General features: G+C 42.5%; 1 protein-coding gene across 3 annotated transcripts in view; it reads left to right on the forward strand.

The window, feature by feature from the left end:
* Positions 1-23,887, forward strand: part of HPRT1 (hypoxanthine phosphoribosyltransferase 1) — a 58,413-nt gene extending 34,526 nt beyond the window's left edge. For all 3 annotated transcript variants that reach the window (XM_040323726.1, XM_040323728.1, XM_040323727.1), the window contains exons 3-9: positions 934-1,117; positions 2,094-2,159; positions 8,250-8,267; positions 10,465-10,547; positions 11,572-11,618; positions 17,503-17,579; positions 23,479-23,887. In XM_040323726.1, the coding sequence (XP_040179660.1) occupies positions 934-1,117; positions 2,094-2,159; positions 8,250-8,267; positions 10,465-10,547; positions 11,572-11,618; positions 17,503-17,579; positions 23,479-23,526 (523 nt within the window). In that variant the 3' untranslated portion in view covers positions 23,527-23,887. The remainder of the gene's footprint in view (positions 1-933; positions 1,118-2,093; positions 2,160-8,249; positions 8,268-10,464; positions 10,548-11,571; positions 11,619-17,502; positions 17,580-23,478) is intronic.
* Positions 23,888-24,603: the final 716 nt, after the last annotated feature.

Here is a 24,603-nt window from a genome sequence, read left to right on the forward strand (position 1 = left end):
TTGGCTGTACCAGCTGCATGGCACAACCAGACTTGGCCACCAGGGAGACCAAGATAAATGTCAGAGGTGCAGGGCTTGCCTTGCAGAAGCATCAGCTGTTTTCCTTTCTTCATGAGGGCTAGTTGAGGCCCTTTGCTGTACACTCCATGTGGCAAGGTCTTGTGACTGTGTCGGTCCGGGATTTACAACTAATATAGGAAGCACTGCAAAGGCTGCCAGTTCTGCCCAGTCAATGGACGGGAAGTGCTACAGGGCAGTACAAGACTGAAAAGAAAATAAGTTAATGTAAGTTTATTTGATTACTTATAAAGCCACACAAACACTTCTGTGGTACACTTATTACTGTTCAGTATTTGGTACATTTATTCTTGTTGCCCTTTAAAGGCAACCTGTTGATTTTGAATAGACTGCCTTGGCACCACAGTGCACAAAAAAAGCATTGGGCTGCCATTCAAAATGAATGACTGCCACCATGTCCAGTTGTTTCTTTTTATTGCAGTAATATGTGTTGCCACAACACAAATTTTTGAAATTATCCTTAAATTACTCTCTATATTGGGAACTAGTGAAGCCGCAGTAAAGTGGTAAAATGCATGTTATTTGCACAGTACTGTTACCATGTGTGGTACGTGATCATTCATTTTGAGTGTGACATTTATTCGGTGATTCGCTTACATTTTCTTGGTGCATCTTCCAGGTTTTTGTTTAGTACATAATTCTTTTCACACCTCTAAAATCAGAAATCTCTGGGTGCTTTAGATGCAGTAAAAATGCTTGTTGTGAATGGGCCCATTATTATTATTTTATTTTTGGCCTTTTCTTTTGAGTGTTTTGCATTATTTTTGCATGTTTCCAGTGACTGTATAAGAACTAGAACAATGTAAAATGTAATTGATTGTGTTGTGTTGTGTTGTGTTTGTCTTTTTGGTATAGGACTGAACGGTTAGCTCGAGACATCATGCGAGACATGGGAGGTCATCATATAGTCGCACTTTGTGTCTTGAAAGGCGGGTACAAGTTTTTTGCTGATCTACTGGACTATATCAAGGCACTAAATAGAAACAGTGACCGATCAATCCCTATGACTGTAGACTTTATCAGGTTGAAAAGTTACTGTGTAAGTATAATCTTTGTGCTAATTACTGCCACTTAGTGACTGAAAAATAAATTGCAAGCCAACTTGTTTTGTAGTAAGAGATCATCAGCAGGCATAGGTACAGCTGAGAATTTAAGAGGAAGTAAGCCTCTCCCTTTTTTTTTTTCTGACCTGCAAAGTAAAGGCATAATGTGCTAGTATGCATCTCATACATGGCACATTATGTGATACTTGCCTGCAAACAAAGCTCTCCATCGATGCGTTGCCAATACTGGAGGCCGCATCCATTTTCTTCGCCCCTCTTCCTTCCGGGTGAACTGGAGCCGCCAGTCACGGCACAGAGCTCTAAATAAACGGCAGGGGTGGCCTGTTCATTCAGACTGCACGCGCCAATGACATCATTGGCTCCATATACAATAAATATCTCCTAAACGGTACTTGTTTAGGAGATCCTTGCAGTACCTACAGGTAAGCCTTATTATAGGCTTACCTGTATGTTTAAATAATCAATGGAAGTTTACTTCCACTCTAACAGGCTGGCCCATTTAAACACTTTTCGCCGTAATCCTAAAAATAATTTCTTCTATCTGATCAGAATTGAAAAAATGTAAAATAGGGATTGTGTACCAATGGACAATTATTTCCCCCCACATCTTCACCACTTGACCTCCGGAAGACTTAGGTCTTAGGTCAAATTTAGGCTTGCATCCACTAGACTGGTTGGTTGTCCTAAAATTACTTCTGAAAGATATGGTGGTGGAATGAGGAGGGGGCGGTCCATCCTCACTGGGCTGTTTAGTAGGTGGTTGCAGCTAGAAGATTTACTGCTTCTGTGCTTTCACGGTTAAGTGATATTTATCTAGTTTATTTTATGGCACATTTTTCACAGCACTTTTTAAAATAAAAGGTACTTTATATATGTCCTGTAAAATACTTTTTTTCTTTTTAGTTATTGTCTAATGGTGTGTTGACATTATGGTCTTTCTCTTGCTTCTAGAATGATCAATCTACGGGTGACATAAAAGTTATAGGAGGAGATGATCTTTCCACGTTGACAGGCAAGGTTTGTATTACGCAGCACAGCGGCTACTCTGAGCAGCCTATTCTATTCTATACTCTTCTATACTGGCATAGAGGCTCTTTACATTCTAAAGGAAATCTGTAGGATGTATGGAGACTGCCTTTGCACATCTCCTTTCATGAAAATGCTGGTTTCCTGGCTGCCCTTTTGCGTTGCTCAACTGGAACAACTATACTGATTTATTTAATTCTGACTTTTCTGATCTGCATGTTTTGGTCCCAGTCAATGATCCAGAAAGTATTGAAGCCAGAGAAGTTTTGTAAGGAAGTTAAACTAGAGTTCTCCTTTTTAAAGGAAATCTTTCATGACAGAATGTCTTATGATAATGCTGGTTGCCTGGCCAAAATTCTAATCCAATGGCAGAAGTACTTTCTTGACCCAGAACATGTAGGTAGATCAGGCTTCTGTCATTGGTTGCATATTTGTTTTGGGTTGGTGACTCCGACCATTGTTGGCTAGAGACATCCAGGCACCAAACATTTTACAAAAAGCAGAAGTGACAACCAACATAGTTCTTCCATAACATTTGGTGGGCCGTTAATACATTACCTGATCTTTTAACACCTTCCCGCCCAGCCTATAGCAGAATGACGGCCAGGCAGTGGCTTTACCATCCTGACTGGATGCCAGATGACCCCTTTTGTATCTCGCCACTCGTGCGCACCCCTGAGTTGCACAGCGCGGCAAACGATGATGAGCCGTGTCTCTCGGACACAGCACATCACCCATCAGGGGAAAGGGCTGATGACGTGGGCTTTTTTATTTTTTTTTCTGGTAGTCGGAAACGCCCCCCTATTGGTTTATTTTCTCATTAGCGCAGTATTCCCCTTACCACTTGTATTATGCTATAAAACATACCCAATAAATAAAAATATCGAATTTATTAATGAATTTGGGCCAATATGCATTCTGTTACATCTTTTTGGTAAAAAATCCCAATACGTGGATATTGCAGGATTGCGGCGGAAAAATCTGACACTAAGTGACACCTTTTGGGGACCAGGGATCAGTGCTAAAATAAAATGCACGGTCCTTGTACAAATTACACTGGCAGGGAAGAGGTTAACATCAGGGGCAATTGGAGGGTTAAATGTGCCCCAAGGGGTTGCTTTCTAACTGGGGGGGGGGGGATGTGCTTTGACTAGGGGAAAAACAGATTAAAGTCTCCATTTTCTCCTCTGGCGGAACGGCAGTATGCCTTGTTTTGCCTCTCCTCCGAACGTTCGACAGGTCCTGGTGGACATCACGTCTGCTGGACCCGCTAATTGGCTCCCGCTGTGTCCATTTACAGCAGGAGCGGGTTGCCAGAGGCACACGTGCCCCCAGACCCTGTGCACAAAATCACGTAGATGTACGTGATTTCACGCAGGAGGGCCACCCTGCCACAGTATATCTGTGTGGGGAGTTCCAGAAGTGGTTAATTTTAACCACTTAAGACCTGGACCAAAATGCAGCTAAAGGACCAGGCCAGGTTTTGCGATTCGGCACTGCGTTGCTTTAACAGACAATTGCGTGGTCGTGCGGGGTGGCTCCCAAACAAAATTGGCGTCCTTTTTTTCCCACAAATAGAGCTTTCTTTTGGTGGTATTTGATCACCTCTGCGGTTTTTATTTTTTGCGCTATAAACAAAAATAGAGCGAAAATTTTGAAAAAAATTCAATATTTTTTACTTTTTGCTATAATAAATATCCCTAAAAAAATATATAAAAAAAAATATTTTTTCCTCAGTTTAGGCCGATACATATTCTTCTACCTATTTTTGGTAAAAAAAATTGCAATAAGCGTTTATCGGTTGGTTTGCGCAAAATTTATAGCGTTTACAAAATAGGGGATAGTTTTATTGCATTTTTGCATTTACTACTAATGGCGGCAATCAGCGATTTTTTTTTTTTTTTTTTTTTTTTTTTTTTTTGTGACTGCGACATTACGGACAATTTTGACACATTTTTGGGACCATTGTCATTTTCACAGCAAAAAATGCATTGTTTACTGTGGAAATGACAGTTGCAGTTTGGGAGTTAACCACAGGGGGCGCTGAAGGGGTTATGTGTCACCTAATGTGTGTTTACAACTGTAGGGGGGTGTGGCTGTAGGTGTGACGTCATCGATTGTGGATCCCTATAAAAGTGATCACACGATTGATGACACCGCCACAGTGAAGCCTTAGACACATCTGAAAGAAAGAGACTCTGAAAAAATGATAATAAATAAAATGTGGGGTGTAAGATCACCCATTCTGTCTCACATTTGTATGGTGTTTCCCTCCTGAGTTTAGTTTAGTTTTTTTTTTTTTTAGCCAACGGAGGGGCAGATTTGTTTGCACAGGAGTAGGATTTATGTTTGGACCAGCGTAAACGCTTTTGCCGCTTGTTATGTGAGCAGAAGATCCAGCTTTGTGGCATAAGTGTCCCCTAAAATATCAGATCCAGCTTTGTGGCATAAGTGTCCCCTAAAATATCAGATCCAGCTCTGTGGCATAAGTGTCCCCTAAAATATCAGATCCAGCTCTGTGGCATAAGTGTCCCCTAAAATATCAGATCCAGCTCTGTGGCATAAGTGTCCCCTAAAATATCAGATCCAGCTTTGTGGCATAAGTGTCCCCTAAAATATCAGATCCAGCTTTGTGGCATAAGTGTCCCCTAAAATATCAGATCCAGCTTTGTGGCATAAGTGTCCCCTAAAATATCAGATCCAGCTTTGTGGCATAAGTGTCCCCTAAAATATCAGATCCAGCTTTGTGGCATAAGTGTCCCCTAAAATATCAGATCCAGCTCTGTGACATAAGTGTCACCTAAGATTTTTTTAATTGAATTTTTGTAACAATACACAAACAGAAAAAAGTAACAAACTTTGGTTATTCATAGCATCGAAGCATTGCATAGAAACATTTGATCATTCAATAAACTGTGTACACAGATCATGCCTCTCACATTTATTAAGCAGAAAGGTTGCAGTAATAAGTGAAGCCCTCACCAACATAGTCACATATAAGGTACACATGACTTATAGTTGACACAGTAATGAAGAATGTTGGCCAACACGTTGCCTGTGCGCTGTAAGGGTTAGGGGGCTGGCCAGCCATTTGCCCCATATTTTTTTAAAAAGGCTTTTTTTTTTTTTCTTTCAAAACTTCAAACGTGAGTTTGTACAGAGGTATCAAATGATTTAACTAATGTCAGCCAGAGAGATTTCAAAGGTGTCTGCGAGCCCTTCCAAGTTGGGAATATGGTTTTCCTAGCATAAAAATAAAGGATGCGGAGAAGTCTCTTAGCATGAGTAGAAATGTGAAGGTCTCCGAAAATTTGGTACTCAGACAGACAGTGGTATGGGAAGCCCTTGTAGCGTCCAAAGGCTTATGCGTTTCGAAGGTCGGAGCCCTCTTCTTCAGAGCCAAAAAGTGTATGGATCATTTTACACCAACCTTTATACCTCAATAAGTCATTAGCCTAGGTGTACAAAACCCAATGAGGGGGAGGGGTCAGAGGTGGGATGCAGATCACGTGAGCAAATACACAATTCATGAGCTCCACACCCATAGACTGGCATATGAACAACAAGCCCGCAAAGGCCTCATGCAGTGTCACAATCATATGTTCTTTGTACCTTTTTGTATATAGCACCAAAATCGGCATGATCTCTCAGGTAATTGGACTCTCCATTGCCTTCTTTGGTTAACGCCGATACTATCTTTTTACCAGTTGTGCTTTCCTCCCTTCACTGTAAGGGAATATAAGATTGGTCTTCATCTACTGACCTTTTAGTGTATCTTCTATTCATCTCAACAAGGCTTTCAGGGGGCCAACTAGAATGTCACTGCTGCTCTCCTCTGGAGCACATGCCATGTACTAGAGGCGGGAAGTCGGAAGTGTGGGTGTATTTGCATTGTTCCTGAACTTCCGGTCAAGTTTACATCATTTCTTGTTTTCGCTATTACATAATTTCCGGGTCTTTCTGAAGCTAGTGAGTGGATCAGGAGTGATCGTGTGCAGTGTCTCTGGTACGTTGCATGTAGCCACCTAGTGGATAGCTATCAAATTTGCACTCTTGCTCTCTTTTGATTCAATAGTTTTTATTGTAATTTAGATTACATACATAAATAAGTCATACATGTAGCTATAATAAATACAAACATATTAGTAAAGTTAAAAGGAATCCAATACATATGAATGTAAATATATGCATAGGGAAATAGTCCAGAATAAAATATTTTCTGTACGAACGACAGTACACAGTATAAGCACCTTCATGGAGTATTGCATGTAATCAAAGCCAAAATAAGTATAGAACAAAGGATAATAGATGTGAAGGGTATTCCATCCCTTACTATACACACAGAATCGTAAATATTTGGGACATGACCCGTATATTAACCTAGACTCATAAGACTATTAAAAGAACAAACACAAATGTGAATGTCTATCCTTTGTAATCGTTCCATTTTTTCCAAGGGCTCCATACAGTATCATGTTTATGCAAAGTATTCATGGAGGTAGCTAATATTCGTTCATAAGTCATATAGAGATTGGTCAGATCAACCGCTTCAATAACAGATGGAGGGCAACAATCTTTCCATCGTCTAGTGATGGACAATCTAGCAGCTAAGAGTAAGTGGGTAATAGAATTACGTAGGTTAGCTGTAAAACTATCGATCCCTAAGGATAATAAGGCTAATGCTGGGTTAAGTTCCACCGAGGAACCTGTCATAGCAGATATTATGCCGAACACGTTCGTCCGGTAATTCGTAAGCAAGGGACAACCCCATAAGATATGTAGTAAGTCTCCTTTAGTACCGCAAAGTCTCCAACATTCATTAGAGTGTTGGTTACTAAATTTAGACAAAACAACTGGCGTATAATAACCACTTACAGACCAGAAGATTTGCCCCCTTAATGACCAGGCCATTTTTTGCGATTCGGCACTGTCGCTTTAACTGCCAATTACCCGATTGTGCGAAGTTGTACCCAAACAAAATTGCCATCCTTTTTCCCACAAATAGAGCTTTCTTTTGGTGGTGTTTGATCACCTCTGCGTTTTTAAATTTTTTGTGCTCTAAACAAAAAAAGTGTACATTTTGAAAAAAAAAAACTATTTTTTGCTATAATAAATATCCCCCAATTTTATTTTTAAAAGACACATTTCTTCATCAGTTTAGGCCAATATGTATTCTACATATTTCTGGTAAAAAAAAAATCGCAATAAGTGTATATTGATTGGTTTGTGCAAAAGTTATAACCTCTACAAACTATGGGAAGGGTTTATGCCATTTTTTTAAGGCATTTTTATTACTTTTTTTTACTAGTAATGGCGGTGATTTGTGATTTTTAGCGGTACTGCGACATTGTGGCAGACAGGACACTTTTGACACATTTTTGGGACCATTGACATTTATACAGTGATCATAGCTATAAAAATGCACCGATTTACTGTGTAAATGTCACTGTTAGGGAATGGGGTTAACACTAGGGGGTGATCAAGGGGTTAAATGTGTTGCCTCGTGAGTGTTTTTTACTGTGCAGGATGGGACTGACTGGGGGAGGAGACATATAGCTGTTCCCATACTTACTGGGAACAAACGATCTGTCTCCTCTCCCCTGTCAGAACAGGGATTTGTGTGTTTACACATACACAAATCTCCATTCTGGCTCTTGTGCCCATGATCGCGGGTGGCCGGCGGCAAACGCACCAGCTGGCCATGCGCATCGGGTCCCCTGCCGTTCAGCGGGTGCGTGCCTGCTATGGCTCTTAAAGGGGAAGGCGTACAAATACGTTGTTTTGCGGGAACGTGCCACTTTGCTGACCTATATTGGCGTGAGCTGGTCGGCAAGTGGTTAACCCACTAACTTTCAGGATAGGCTACCCTGTTCAAACCTATGTGAAGGGGTTATCATGGTAGCAATGATCCATGTGAGGGGGCGATATCACCTTGCATAGTCATGGTAAACCTAAAAATACACAATAGGATTAAAGTTAAAATTGTGTATTTATAGGTGTACCATGACTATGTAACTAGATAATGTGGATTGGTATTTACTGAATGAATTTTAATTTTGTTTTTCTGTTTTTGTTTTGCAGAATGTTTTAATTGTTGAGGTGAGTAGATGGTTTAGAACATTTTGCTGCTTTGTTGATGTATCTATTGTTATTGCAATGTAGGACCTAAGGCCCCTTTCACACTGGGGGCGGGGATGGCCATTTACCGTCAATTTCGCGGCGCTATTTGACCGCTAGTGGGGGTGCTTTTACCCCCCGCTAGTGGCCGAGAAAGAGTTAAAACCACCGCAAAGCGCCTTTGCGGAGGCGCTTTGCCGGCGGTATAGCCACGGTGTCCTATGGATTTCAATAGGCAGGAGCCGTGGAGGAGCGGTATACACACCGCTCCAAAGATGCTAGCAGGATTTTTTTTTACCGTCCTGCTAGCGCACGCTTCAGTGTAAAAGCCCTCGGGACTTTCACACTGGAGAGGCAGCAGCGGGACTGTTCCAGCTAGTCTATGCTGCCCATAGTAACCAGTCAGTTTTTTTTCTGTGAGAATGATGGGATTGGGTGATTCTAGGAGATGTTAGGACTTATTTGAGAATTATGTGCCCAGCTTGATTTCAGTGAGTAATCAAATCTAGTCTCTGCTTGTACTCTTTACATCAGTATTTCATTTCATCACACTACCTTCTTTGTCTATACTATAAATCCAAGCAAACCTCTGTCCTCTGTGTAAATTCTGAGCAAAGTGAAAGGTTCTCCTGATAGCCCACCCCCTCCTTTTGATACTTTTACCCATGCATCTCTGTCATTCTGTTGCTAAATTGAGCCCTGAATAGAAAGTCTTGTGTAATTCAACATTATACTGTTATTGAAGCTTACTCTGCTAATCACCTTCCCTGTGTTCCTGCAAAACTTTGCATGGACCTAGTAATTGGCTGCCATAAGTACTGCATAGTGGGAAGAAGGGGAAATGGGCACACAAATCTTCATTCCTGGAACTGCTTGGGAGTTTGCAAGACTGTTGAGCAAACTGCTATGAGGCAAGCATGGTGAAGGTAAGTATCAGTGTGTTGGGTGGGGGGGGGGGGGGTGTCTTATAAAGAGAATCTGTATATACATTAAACCTGTTGCAATTCTCCTTTAAATATACAGTATATGGATCAATAAAAGTGCAATTAATAACCAAAATATACCATAACTCAAGGCACCAATGGATATTTACTGGCCCCTGAAGACTTCCTCTAGTGATGAAACATGTTGGGCAGAGTCTGAGTGGCTGATGTCATCACACTTGCTGGCAAACAGCGCTTTAGCTGATGCATGCTGTATTTAGTTTTTCCTCACGTGAGTACCCTTTGGTGCCTTTTTATAATAAACTATATGACCGTATGCCACGGAGAGTCCTTTTTCTCTCTACATGGTCCATTTAGGATTTTTTCAGGAATTGTGATGTCTGCCGGAAGGGGTTCATCTGACTGTTATCCTGGATATGACCTTTTTGTTAGAGGTCTGATATCATAGGTAAGAGGCTGATTTGCAGCACAGGACTGGTCACATATGATATTTAGCAATTTTACACCCGCGGGTGGACTACAAGTCTCTTGTAGAGTAATTTCACTTTTTTATGTATTGAGACTTTTATCCATTGAGTTATGGCATATTTTGGTTCAGTTGCACTTTTGTTGATCCATATATATTTAAAGGGGAATAGCAACAGGTTTTATGTATATACACTTTATTGGTGTCCTTTTTTCCACTGAGTGCTGCTTCTGTAAAAATGTATTGTAAGTTTTTTTTAAGTTATCACTTAACACGGTTTATTTTTTTTTAATCAATTCAACCTGCCACTTGTCTTAAAAGGGCAAAGTGACAGTTCACATTTTAATGCATTTTATTGCTTCCTTTCTACAATGTATGTGAATCTTTCATATAAAATGCTTGCCGCCAACAATTCTCACTTTCTGAAGTGTGTTACTTTCCTCATCACTTTTCTGTGCCAAAAATAGTCCTGATTGGTTTTCAGAATCCCACATACACCGTGTGTGTGTGTTTCTGTGTTTTCTTTTTATTAAATAAAAAAACAAACACATTAAAACGTATATACAACATCACTATAAACGTTTACAAAATCAAAATAAATAAGTACATTGAAATTAGTTAGAAGCCAATATAGTTTCCCTTTTTTTAAATAAAACTCTGGATGATGATTGTTTGTTTTTTATTTTAGAATCCCTGACACAGATGGGGACAATGAGTTTTGATGTGTTACAGTAATCTCAATGTGTTAATAGTAATTGTTATTCTGCAGGATATCATTGATACAGGAAAGACAATGAAGACTTTACTTTCTATGCTGCAGAAGTACAATCCAAAGATGGTCAAAGTAGCCAGGTAACAAAGTATAATGGGTTACTTGAAAAAATAATTCAGTGTGTGTCTCAAATTATTCCATTTATTTACTGGTACCACATGCTTTATTACAAGACACTGAAAGATAGCTCAATTTCTAAGATGAAAAAACTACTAGGACTTTTTCAGGTACCACACCAAAAAAATAAAGCGGAGTTCCACCCAGAAGTGGAATGTCCGCTTATCTGCTTCAACCTCCCTCCCCATTTCTGCACAAATACTATGTGACATCAAAAATTGCAACAACTGCCATTTTATTCCCTAGGGTCTCGGCTAAAAAAGATAATATATGTTTGGTGGGTTCTGAGTAATTTTCTAGTAAAAAAAATATTTTTTCTACATGTAGGAAAGGAATGCCAGAGTTGGCCCGGTATGGAAGTGGTTAAGCAAATGTAGTTTCCCAGTAACATCTGTATTGGGGCATGTTTAAATTGAGCATACCGTGGAACCTCGGATTACGAGCATAATCCGTTCCAGGAGAATGCTCGTAATCCAAAGTACTTGCATATCAAAGCGAGTTTCCCCATTGAAGTCAATGGAAACAAAAATAATTTGTTCTGCATTGACTTCAATGGCATGCAATACCGCATGCGGCCAGTGGTGTGGGGCGCCGGAGAGCATCGGAATGAAAGACTCAGTTCCTGAGATTTGCAGAGGTCAGCCAAGCTGTCCTCAGGCCTTTCCGTGCATTTCCGAAAGGCGCCGATTGGCTGCGATCGACGCCGTTCGGGTCTGCTTGGCTCAGGCCAAACGCAGTACTGCACACCGCTTTGGCCTGAACCTTGCTCGTTTTGCGAAACACTCGCAAACCGAATTATGATTTTTAAAAATACAGTGCTCGTATTGCGAATCGCTCGTTAACCGCGTTACTCGCAATCCGAGGTTCCCCTGTACAGTATATTTTTTCAAATAATTTCGTCTTCACAGACAGTTCTGATCACATTGTATCGGTAGTGTGTGCTGCTTTTATCCCTGTTTCTATTCAACAGTTTGCTTTTTCCTGCAGCTTGCTTGTTAAAAGAACTCCCAGGAGTGTCGGCTATAGACCTGATTGTAAGTAGTTCTACTTTTATTTCTATAATTGAGAATTCATGTTTGATAATCATATATGCAGAAGTTTTTTTTTTTTTTTTTTTTTAATAGTGAAGGTTTCAGTTGTTCAAGGGACTAAATTGGGTCCCCAATCTACTTGTCCTGATAATATTCATTTTTTTTTTTTTTAACTAAAACCGTATTTCAATCTGAGGTGCTTTTTAGGAATGTCTGGGGCTTTTAAAAACAAAAGGGGCTTTATGGCGACTTAAACTTTTAATGTTTTTAACATTGCGCTGTTTATTTCTGACTCTTCCCTGCCTGTCTCCAGCACTGCACCTGGGGACTTGCAGGGAGGGGGGAGAGCTTGCAGTGCGACGAGCACTGATTATGTGCTCATCAGAAAAGGGGAGTATTAGGCTCTTAACTACTTGCCGACCAGTCACCGCAGTTCTACGGCGGCAGGTCGGTTCCCCTGCACGAGAGCCCGTAGCTCTACGTCGGCTCTCGAATCGGCCACTAGGGGCGGGCGATCGCCACTGGGCACCCGCGATTGCTTGTTGCAGAGCGAGGATTGGGAGCTGTGTGTGTAAACACACAGCTCCCGGTCCAGTCAGGGGAGAAATGCCTGACCGTCTGTTCATACAATGTATGAACAGCAATCCGTCATTTCCCCTAGTGAGGCCACCCCCCTACAGTTAGAACACACCCAGGGAACATACTTAACCCCTTCCCCGCCCCCTAGTGTTAACCCCTTCCCTGCCAGTGGCATTTGTATAGTAATCCAATGCATTTTTATAGCACGGATCGCTATAAAAATGCCAATGGTCCCAAAAATGTGTCAAAAGTGTCTGCCATAATGTATCAGTACCGATAAAAATCGCTGATCGCCACCATTACTGGTAAAAAAAAAATATTAATAAAAATGCCATAAAACTACCCCCTATTTTGTAAACGCTATAACTTTTGCGCAAACCAATCAATAAACGTTTATTGCGATTTTTTTTTTTTTTTTTTTTTTTTTTTTTTACGAAAAATATGTTGAATACGTATCAGCCTAAACTGAGGAAATTTTTTTTTTTTATATATATATATTTTTGGGGGATATTTATTATAGCAAAAAGTAAAAAATATGAGAAAAAAAATTTATTTCTTCAGTTTACCCTTGCACACAGAAGCACTTGGGTGCTCAGTACAAGCACATGCTGAGCAGCCAAATAAAGCTCCGGTTTCCGCTCCGTTACCCTGGGCTCACATTAGTGCGATGAGGGAACCGGCACTATTACAGCATCGGTTCCTGCATCGCTCCTCTCCCGCAGGGAGTTCACACTGCGGACTGTGAACTCGCACTGGAATCAGATCGCAAAGGGGAGAACACCATGCGATCCGATTCTAGTGCGGAGAAAAAAAAGTCCCTGCACTATTTTCTGTGTGAATCCAATGCGAGTTCAGCCATACAACTGTATGGCTGAACTCGCATTGCTCAGAGGTCGCATGTGATCTCTGAGAATGTGCTAATGTGAACCCAGGCTTAAAGGATAAGTTCACAGTTTAAGAAAAAATGCTAAACAGCGCCGTAGTAGTTCATTGAGAACTTCAAGCTGAAATCCGCAAAGGATGTCGGTACTTGTAGTTGATTAGTATAAAGTGAACCCGGAAAGCATTCACAGCACCTTTTTCTCATTTTGTTATGTCACAGCCTTATTCCAAAATTGATTAAATATATTATTTTCCTCAGAATTCTACAAACAATACCCCATAATGACAATGTGAAAGAAGTTTGTTTAGAACCTTTGCAAATTTATTAAAAATAAGATAATAAAATCCCATGTAAATAAGTATTCACAGCCTTTGCAATGACACACAAAATTGAGCTTGGGTGCATCCTGTTTCCATTGATCATCCTTGAGATGTTTCTACAACTTTATTGCAGTCCACCTATGTTAAATTCAGTTGATTGGACATGATTTGGAAAGGCACCCACCTGTCTATATAAAGTCCCACAATTAACCGTGCATGTCTGAGCACAAACCAAGCCATGAAGTTCAAGGAACTGTCTGTGGACCTCCAAGACAGAATAGTATGGAGGCACAGATCTGGAAGGGTACAGAAACATTTCTGCAGCATTGAAGGTCCCAATGAGCATAGTGGCCTCCATCATCCATAAATGGAAGAAGTTTGGAACCACATGGAATCTTCCTAGTGCGGGCCGCCCGGCCAAACCTGAGGTATTGGGGGAGAAGGGCCCTGGTCAGGGTGGTGACCAAGAACCTGAACTCCTCAGTGAAAGGCACATGATAGCCCGCCTGGAGTTTGCCAAAAGGCACCTAAAGGACTACGACCATGAGAAACAAAATTCTCTGGTCTGATGAAACAAAGATTGAACTCTTTGGCCTCAATGGCAAGCGTCACATCTGGAGGAAACCAGGCACCGCTTATCATCTGGCCAATACCATCCCTACAGTGAAGCATGGTGGTGGCAGCATCATGCTGTGGGGATGTTTTTTAGCGTCAGGAACTGGGAGACTAGTCAGGATCAAGGGCAAAGATGAATGCAGCGATGTACAGAGACATCCTTGATGAAAACCTACTCCCAGAGCACCCTGGACTGGGGTGAAGGTTCATCTTCCAACAAGACAATGACTCTAAGCACACAGCCAAGATAACAGGAGTGGCTACAGGACAACTCTGTGAATGTTCTGGAGTGGCCCAGACTTAAACCCAATTTGAATATAATGTAAAAGTGGCTGTGCATCGACGCTCCACATTCAACCTGATGAAGCTTGAGAGGTCCTGCAAAGAATGGGAGAAACTGACCAAAAATAAACAAAAATAGGTGTGTCAAGCTTATAGCATCATACTTAAAAAGACTCAAGGCTGTAATTGGTGCCAAAGGTGCTTCAACAAAGTATTGAGCAAAGGCTGTGAATACTTATGTACATGGGATTTTTTTCCTTTTTTTATTTTTAATAAATTTGCAAAGATTTTAAACAAACTTCTTTCACGTTGTCATTATGGGGTATTGTTTGTAGAATTCTGAGGAAAATTATGAATTTAATCCATTTGGGAATAAGGATGTAACCTAACAAAATGTGGAAAAAGTGAAGCACTGTGAATACTTTCCAGATTCACTCTGTATCCCATTACCTGCAGCCTTATGCTTCGGGTACAAATCTTTCCTGCAGTGCTTCCTTCATAGCTGCTAGTTACTGCCATTAGAGGCTGTCTTTTGGTGCTGTGAAGGTTAATAGCAGCCTTTGCTACTAAGAAAAGTATTGTTGCTCATCCTCCTTCTGCCCTCTCTGCTGTTCAACAGAGGTGGCTCTTTAATTAGGCAAATTAGGTGTCCGCTTAAGACCTCGCACTCACAGGGGCCTCACGGCTGCCTAATTCGCCTGTGATCAGGGGCGTGGTCTTAGCATGGCAGCTTGAGCTCCTGGCCAGCGGCTCCCCTGCAGCTTACCACACATTGCTGGTACCTACCAGTACCTCGGATGCCCAGGAAACCAGACCGGTTGCAGCATGGATTGCTTCCTAATGCCGCAAAAAGAGGCAGCGTTTTTCAAGATGGCGCCATGCGGCTGTCAACACAAAGGGAGAGACAGCGGCTTCTGGGGATGATGACACCATGCCGTGCTACTCTTCTATCAGCTAACTTTCCCCTGCCTTCCGAGATCTCTGTCAGTGTCCAGTGACATGGAGGAGGTTTAGGAGGACATACTCAACATGCCCCCACCCACCACAGCCTCAGCCCTTCACACATGGATGAGCAGGGACCAAACACACTGCTACCAGGACACAGTGACTAACTTTACCACAATGACTGGAGCTTCCATTTAGTACAGACTCTGCACATAAATTATGCAAACTGGGACATGGTGGCAAGGGACAGGGCTAGGCATCTCTCCCTTCCCCCTCCTTCTCCTCCCCCCTTCTTCTTCCTCCCTCCTCCTCCCTCTCCCCCAGTGTTTGCCTTTCTAACACTGAATCGTCTCTCCGCCAATCAGGAAGCGCACGTCTGTTACCTGTTTCCCAATTGGCTGAATGGTTAGGCCATCCTATTGGATGCCTGGGAGGAGACGCACGGCGGAAGCCGCCATGATCTCGGAAGGGAAGAGGACACGGAAGATGCCTGTCCCCCCTGCCCGATGATCCCTGATGTGCCTGTTGATCAGGTAAGTGCCGGTGGACCTGCAAACAGCAGGGGGGGTGGTTGTTTGCAATCGCCCCCTCCCCAACAAAAAAAGCACCAGCCGCCACTGGTCAGCTGGTGCGGTGGACTTGAAATTGATGGGCTGCATTTTGACGGGCACAGTGAGGCTGCATTTTGACGGGCACAGTGAGGCTGCATTTTGACGGGCACAGTGAGGCTGCATTTTGACGGGCACAGTGAGGCTGCATTTTGACGGGCACAGTGAGGCTACATTTTGACGGGCACAGTGAGGCTGCAATTGATGGGCACAGGTGTACAGACTTAGGAACCCCTCATAATGAGCACAGTGAGGCTGCAATACATGTTTGTTTGTTTTTTCATAATTTTTCAGTTTGTTCGCCACTGTATTGGAGCGTCTGGCTCTAATCGCCTGCGTATCCCCCCCCATTGGAATGCGTCCGGCGCCCTGCGTGTAGATTAGGGGGCCGGCAGCAGCTGTGTGCCCCTAGTGGACGGGCCGCCACTGGTTTTCACCTTGCTGGGTCTCAGATGCTGTATTGGCTGCATATGTCTGACAGGTGAGGAGGGTGCCCTGGACGTGGTGCTAATCTCACATGTGTGCTAGATCTATTCATCTTTCTGCAGCCGTTTTTATTGCCTGGATTATTTTTCCCTTTTTTATGGGTGTGAGTGGGGCTTCACAAAGCCTTGAGTCGCCTCTGCTATTCAGAGAGATTGTATTGCTATTCTCACACAATATATTGCATTCTGTGAATAGAGGAGCAGCAGTTGAATGACGAAATCTCCAGCATGAATTCACAGGATGCAAAGTATTGTGGGAGAATAGTAGTATGTGAAATATGAATTGCTGCGAGGGCAAAAAAGGGATTGGCGAGCAGCACAACTTTTCTCAGTAGCAGAGGTTGCTGTTAACCTTTATTAGATCATTAAAATATGGCCGCTCAGGCAGTATCAGGCGGCTATTGGAGGAGGCAATTAAAGAAAGATTTCTTAATCGTACATTATTACATATTCGTAAGACAAGTTCAGTGGCAATATGTCTCTGATGCACACAATCATTGAAATGCAAATGCTATTTTAATACAAATTCCTTTTTATTGCAAATTTCTTTCTTTGTCAAAATATTTAAAATATTGTCCACAAATATCATGAGGTCAATTAACTAATAAGTCAACTCAGTCATAAGTTGCAAAGAAGGTTGATTGATCTACATGTTTCGCGGGATAACCCGCTTCTTCAGGACCCTTGAACCTCAGATTAATTACCGGATTACATGACCAGATAATGAATACTGTGCTGTTGATGAACAAAACATAAAAAAAAAAGTCGCCAAAATATGCAATAAGCATACCCCCCATGATTGACAGTACATGCCCTCAACAAAAAGGTTGTCCAAAGAACACAGTCCTCTCCTATGAATGGAAAGGCGGGTGAGTAACACAACATTTTCACACTGTGGCAGACACACAACGCTGTGGCAGAAGATCAGCGTTGTGGGGAGATTTCTAAACTATGCAGCAGCCAACTGGACATGACACGTTCAGTACAGATAAGGTATGTCCCTGGTGCTGCATAGCAAAAAATAATTGTAACTAAACTGAACCAATGAATATGAAGTGATTTGTTTATGGGCAAACGTGCATGTTAAATGCCATCTAACCACAGTTGTTGGCCAACAGGAAATTGCTTGCCTGGTTTTATTATCTCATTTGTGAAATAATTTTTTTTCAGTTGTAGGATTTGAAGTTCCAGACAAGTTTGTTGTGGGCTACGCTCTAGACTACAATGAATATTTTAGAGATTTGAATGTAAGTGTTCAACACAGCATGCGTTAGTTTTACCAGCAAATAATATATATCTGTGACTTTTGTTTTTGCCTGTTTTGATAAGGTGTATAAATAGAATGAAACTATTTAAAACGGTCAACATTTTGACAGTTGTTCATATTTATACAGTTCTATTCACATATACCTGTATGCTTTACAATTAGTTTTTCCAGTTTTGTAATGTTTGGTTATCTTTACAACAGCTGATCTCACTTCTACATTTGTAGATAAAAACATGAGAGGGAAGCACATCCTAGCGCATTTAACCACTTCCCGCCCGGTCAATATTGAATTGACGTCCGGGAAGTGGTTTCATTATCCTGGCTGGACGTCTATTGACGTCCTGCAGGATAACGTCCACCGCGTGCCCGGGGGGGGCACTCATCGCGGCTATCGGTGATGCAGTGTGTCAGTCTGACACCGCTACACTGATCTCGGTAAAATCACGGCTGATCACAATGTAAACAGGAAAAGCCGCAGATCAGCTTTTCCTTACTCGCGTCTAATAGACGCGAGTAGAGGAGAGCCGATCGGCTGCTCTCCTGACGGGGGGTTTGTGCTGATAGTTTATCAGCGCAGCCCCCCCCCCCCCCCCCCCCCCTCGGATCACCGCACAAGACCACCAGCATTCCGCCCAGGACCACCAGGGATGGGCATCCACACTGGACCACCAGTCCAATGCCCATCAGTGCCGCCTACCAGTGCCCATCACTGGACACTGGTAGGCGTGGAAAGAAGCCGAACGTCTGTGCGCAGGCGCCGTATAGCGCCGACTCGACGTTTGGCTTCTTTCGGCAACTCGTGACGCTCCTTATGCAACGGGGGGTAGTGTTTGTCATCATGTCAATCACTAACTGCTGCATAGGAATGCCCACTCCCGCGTGAGGCACTACCTGGAGGCCAGCTAAGAAAATAGCTTTACAAGGTATGTACAGCAAAAAAAAAAAATCGGCATACTGACAATGTCGGTAGTGAGCTGGATGTAATGTTAGAATTTTTTTTTTTAGGGTGAACCCCCGCTGTAATAAATGACCATAAAATTTAAAATGTTACACTCACATGATCCCGATGTAAAACTGCGTCCAAGAATCACCACAGAGCTGTTATAGTGTCTACAAAAAGTTTCACTAAAAACAATCCATCCAAGCGTAGCAGAGTCTCCTGTGTGTGATGTTGCCACACAGCCTTCCAGACATGATGGTTAGAGGAGCGAATGTAGGAGAGACCCACTGTCATCTAATAGGAGGGGCTCTGTTTGACAGCCGCCAGGACCGAATGAGGAAGACTGCCTCTGATGTAATCTGTTGCTTAGATCACATGACACATTTCGGAGGTGTAGCCGCCTTTCTCAAATGAACAGACTCTGCTGCGCTCGGATGGATTGTTTGTAGCAAAGCTTGTTGTAGACACTATACAGCTCTGTAGTGATTTGTGGATGCACTTTTACAACGGGATCATGCGAGTATAACATTTTTGTTTTTTCTCGTAATTTATTAATGGTTTTATAATTGCATTAAAGCAGATTTCCACCCAAAAGTGGAACTTCCGCTTAAACCACTCCTCCACCATTTGGCATGTATTTTTTTTTGGGGGGGGGGGGGGGAGTGGGGGCTTCAGTAGGAGTGGGACTTCCTGTCCCACTTCCTCCTTCCACCCAGCGACTCATCGTATCGCCTTAGGCGGCCCCTCCCTGTAGGCGATCACCTGGGACACGTGACAGGTCCCAGGCGATCGCCTGTCCACTCAGGGAGCGCTCGCGCATGCGCAGTGTGTCCCTGGCCGTGAAGCCGAAAGCCGTCGCGGCCGGGTGTTCACAGTTAGAATGGAGGCGCCGGCGGAGAGGGGGGGGGGAAGAGCGAACTCCGGACGGCTGTGTCGCTGGACAGTGGGACAGGTGAATGTCTGTTTATTAACCACTTGACAACTGGGCACTTAAACCCACTTAATAACCAGACCAATTTTCAGCTTTCGGTGCTCTCACATTTTGAATGACAATAACTCAGTCATACAACACTGTAACCAAATGAAATTTTTGTCCTTTTTTCCCCACAAATAGAGCTTTCTTTTGGTGGTATTTGATCACCTCTGCGGTTTTTATTTTTTTCGCTATAAATGAAAAAAGAACGAAAATTTTGTAAAAAAATGAATTTTTCTTCATTTCTATTAAATTTTTTTGCAAAAGATGAATTTTTCTTCATAAATTTGGCCTAAAATGTATACTGCTACATATCTTTGGTTAAAAAAAAAAAAAAAAAGGATATTATTTAGTCTGGGTGAAAGTTATAGGGTCTACAAGCTATGGTACCAATTACTGAAAATTGATCAATTTGATCACACCCGATGTACTGACAGCCTCTCTCATTTCTTGAGACCCTAACATGCCAGAAAAGTACAAATACCCCCTAAATGACCCCTTTTTGGAAAGAAGACATTCCAAGGTATTTAGAAAGAGGCATGGTGAGTTTGAAGTTGTAATTTTTTCCCACAATTCTTTGCAAAATCAAGATTTTTTTTTTTTTTTTTTCACAAAATGTTCATATTCGCAGGTTATTTCTCACACACAGCATATGCATACCACTAATTACACCCCAAAACACATTCTGCTATTCCTCCCGAGTATGCCAATACCAAATGTGTGAGACTTTTACATAGCGTGGCCACATACAGAGGCCCAACATGCAGGGAGCACCATCAGGCGTTCTAAAGCACCCAGACCAATTCTGACATTCCTCTCAAACATGGAAAAATCATCATTTATTTGCTAGAAAATTACATAGAAACCCAAAACATTATATATGCTTTTTTAGCAAAAACCCTAGACAATACAATGGCGGTCGTTGCAACTTTTTATCGCGCACGTTATTTTCGCAGCAATTGTTCGAATGCGTTTTTTTGGAAATAAAACGGTTTTGTGCTTTTTAAAAAAAAAAACATTAAAGTTGGCCCAATGTTTTTGCATAATATGAAAGATGAAGTTACGCCGAGTCAATAGATACCCAACATGTCACCCTTCAAAATTGCACACGCTTGGTATTGCAGAGTATTGGTGCGGGGGTATTGCAGAGTATTGGTGCGGGGGGTATTGCAGAGTAATTGCGCTGGGGTATTGCCGGGGAGTAATGCAGAATATTGCCGGGGAGTAATGCAGAGTATTGGTGCGGGGGGTATTGCAGAGTATTGGTGCGGGGGGTATTGCAGAGTATTGGTGCGGGGGGTATTGCAGAGTATTGGTGCGGGGGGTATTGCAGAGTATTGGTGCGCAGGGGTATTGCAGAGTATTGGTGCGCAGGGGTATTGCAGAGTATTGGTGCGCAGGGGTATTGCAGAGTATTGGTGCGCAGGGGTATTGCAGAGTATTGGTGCGCAGGGGTATTGCAGAGTATTGGTGCGCAGGGGTATTGCAGAGTATTGGTGCGCAGGGGTATTGCAGAGTATTGGTGCGCAGGGGTATTGCAGAGTATTGGTGCGCAGGGGTATTGCAGAGTAATTGCGCAGGGGTATTGCAGAGTAATTGCGCAGGGGGTGGTATGCAGAGTATTGCGCAGGGGGTGGTATGCAGAGTATTGCGCAGGGGGTGGTATGCAGAGTATTGCGCAGGGGGTGGTATGCAGAGTATTGCGCAGGGGGTGGTATGCAGAGTATTGCGCAGGGGGTGGTATGCAGAGTATTGCGCAGGGGGTGGTATGCAGAGTATTGCGCAGGGGGTGGTATGCAGAGTATTGCGCAGGGGGTGGTATGCAGAGTATTGCGCAGGGGGTGGTATGCAGAGTATTGCGCAGGGGGTGGTATGCAGAGTATTGCGCAGGGGGTGGTATGCAGAGTATTGCGCAGGGGGTGGTATGCAGAGTATTGCGCAGGGGGTGGTATGCAGAGTATTGCGCAGGGGGTGGTATGCAGAGTATTGCGCAGGGGGTGGTATGCAGAGTATTGCGCAGGGGGGGTATTGCAGAGTATTGTAGGGGGTAATGCACAGTATTGCAGGGGGTTTCAGGGATGGCTGGATCTGTGACTGCAATAGTCACAGATCCATCCACAGCGCTGCTGACACCCACGCTCCCCCCTCTCACACTGTACCGCTCGGTACAGAGAGAGGAGGGAGGAACCGGCGTCTTCAAAAGACGCCGGTTTGTTTACATGTGATCGCTCCGTCATTGGACGGCGCGATCACATGGTAAAAGACCGCTGTTACTGGTCAATTACCTTGATCTGTGTAGCGCCGGGTCTCATAGAGGCGGCGCGCAATCCTGCTTCTGCTGGGCGCCGTTTCAGAACGGCGACCCCCAGTTAAGCAACCACCTTGCCGCCGTTTTTGGACGGCGGCTGGTGGTTAACTGGTTAAAAGCCAGCAGCTACACTTTTTGCAGCTGCTGACTTTTAATAAACATAAAAAAGGCTGGAACTCCCCTTTTTAAGTTGTGATTTCCTCTCTTGTGTTTTTATACAGATGCATATAAGACTTTATCAAGGCATTTCCTCAAGGGATAGCTGCATTTATCCTGGCTCTGGTTGCTTCTTGTTGCATGTGATTTAACCTCCTGGGCGGTGTTCCCGAGTCTGACTCTGGGTTAGATTTTCCTGCTGCGAGCGGTAACCCCGAGTCAGACTCGGGCTTGCCTCGCTAGATCCACAGGCACTTTTTACTTACCTTGTCCCTGGATCCAGCGATGCCACCGCGCTGTGTGAGCGAGCGGAACCTCGCTCGATTCACATAGTGCCTCCGTGTGACGCCGATCTCCGTTCCCTGCGACGTTACGACGCACGGGGACGGAGAACGGCGCCAAATTCAAAAACGTAAACAAACACCTTACATACAGTATACTGTAATCTTATAGATTACAGTACTGTATGTAAAAAAAACACACCCCCCTTGTCCCTAGTGGTCTGTCCTGTGTCATGCATGTCATTTTATATAATAAAAACGTTTCTTTCTCCCTGCAAACTGTAGATTGTCCATAGCAACCAAAAGTGTCCCTTTATGTCAAAAATAGTTTTAGATCAGCTAAAAAACAGCGATAATAAATTATAATCACTTGCAGAATTGTGCGATAGCGATTTGTGGGGAAATTCGTCATAAAAAAAAAAATAATGACAGCAACAATTCTGCAACTGAGCAAATTTCAGTGATTTTAATTTGATTACATTATTGAATAATTTTTATTATAATTATATTATTATTTGTTATAATTATTTATAATTATTTATTATATTATAATTTATAATTTTGTTTTTAAAAAAATGTCATACCCGGGATGCCTATTAGAATCTTGTTTGGTCAGATTTAAGTGAGTTATTTCTAAAAATTACAGACCTACAGTATAAAACGCCAAATTTCCTTGCAAATAATGGTACCGCTTTCAGCATGTTTTTTCTGAAAGAATCATACCGCCAGGGAGGTTAATCAATCTGGATACACGTGTGGTGCAAGTTTATTTATGCCATTAAAACATATCAACATACAGCCAAACCTCAACTAGTCCACAGCCTCATTCAAAGTCCCAAATGTCCTTTTTGTTTATTTGAACCAAGGGAAGGAGGCAAATATACTTATGTGCTTCATATAAAGTCCCAAAACTCCCCATATTCTATATGATTTAAAAGCATTTTTATTATGATACACTAAAGCTACATTTTGTAACCGTGCATTTAGTTTGCCAACCTGGGATCTATTTTTCAACATGTGGTGTTTACAATCCTCTTGCTGCATGTGAGTGGGCAGGCTGTTTAAGCACTGCAGTGTTTTCTCTGCTTTTAATGGCAAAAGTTAAAATAATGTAAATATAAATATCTTGCAGCGTTGTAAACCATGTAATGGCACGCCACTAAGAAAAGACTATAAATATGTTTTACTCATAGAATAACCCTTGTGTCTTTTATGTTTCAGCATATCTGTGTAATTAGTGAAGATGGAAAGGAGAAGTACAAAGCATAAAGAGATGGGAGTGGTTGCTCGGTCATCGGCTCCTGTGCTGCTAAGGTTGCAGTGGATATATCTGCCTTCATGCTACCTGGACTCATTCACTTCACATATTAGACATCTTCCTGCATGAACGCATTACACCCATGTCAGTTCTTTCTGCTTCAGACCACGGAGGACACTCCATGGTATAATGAACTGTCTATTTATAGATTACACAAGACTTATTTTTCAGTGATGTTGGCATGCCCTCTGACCTTTTCCCAGGATTTTAAGCCATGTACATTGATAGCACTTAAAGGACTTGCAAAGGATTGAAGAGTGTTGATAGTTTATCTATTGGAGTGTATAAAAAAAGTGGTGGTTTCTAAATCTGGCCAACCGTTTGTGTTTAATGGATACCCACACACATAGGTAAATTAATTAGCCAACACTGGCTGATGACAATATTTCATTTATTGAAACCACTGTCTCCATAGGACCTGATGAATACAGTGGTGTAACTTGCAGTGGGCCAGCTTTACTGTTCCTCAAGCACATATCCTGCTTGTCTGTCTGTTTGGGCCATTACATTTTTTTTTTTGGGGGGAGTGGAGTGGAGTGCAGTGCAGAGGGGCTAGAACACCTGTCAGGTTTGTATTGCTGTTTGCGGACCTGTTATTTGTCTTAGTGACCATTATTAAATTACAGTTAATTAAAGTGGAAATTCACAATTTTGGGTTGTCACCAAAACAGGTTTTGAGGGGAAATCATCTGATTGGGACACTAATTCTGGTGAAACAACGGGATTCCCTCACTTTGGCGGGAATTCCTCTCACTTCCTGTTTTGGCTATAGGACAGGAAATAAAGGAAAATCTCCCCAATGGAGCAAAAAAAAAAGCTGACAAATTATAACCCTTTTCTATATGATTGAAAAGATTTGCCTTTTTGTTCTATTTTAACAGCTATTGTGGGTTTGTTTTGGGGGGAAAATGCAATTATCATAGTAATCAATGTTAATGCATGTAAAATGCATCTCGCCTCAGATGCATGTCTCACTCGGCTTAGCCATCAGAGGCTTTGTGATGATCGTGAACGGTGTTATCCAAACC

Source organism: Rana temporaria, chromosome 9, assembly GCF_905171775.1.
Source record: "Rana temporaria chromosome 9, aRanTem1.1, whole genome shotgun sequence".
Classification (NCBI taxonomy): domain Eukaryota; kingdom Metazoa; phylum Chordata; class Amphibia; order Anura; family Ranidae; genus Rana; species Rana temporaria.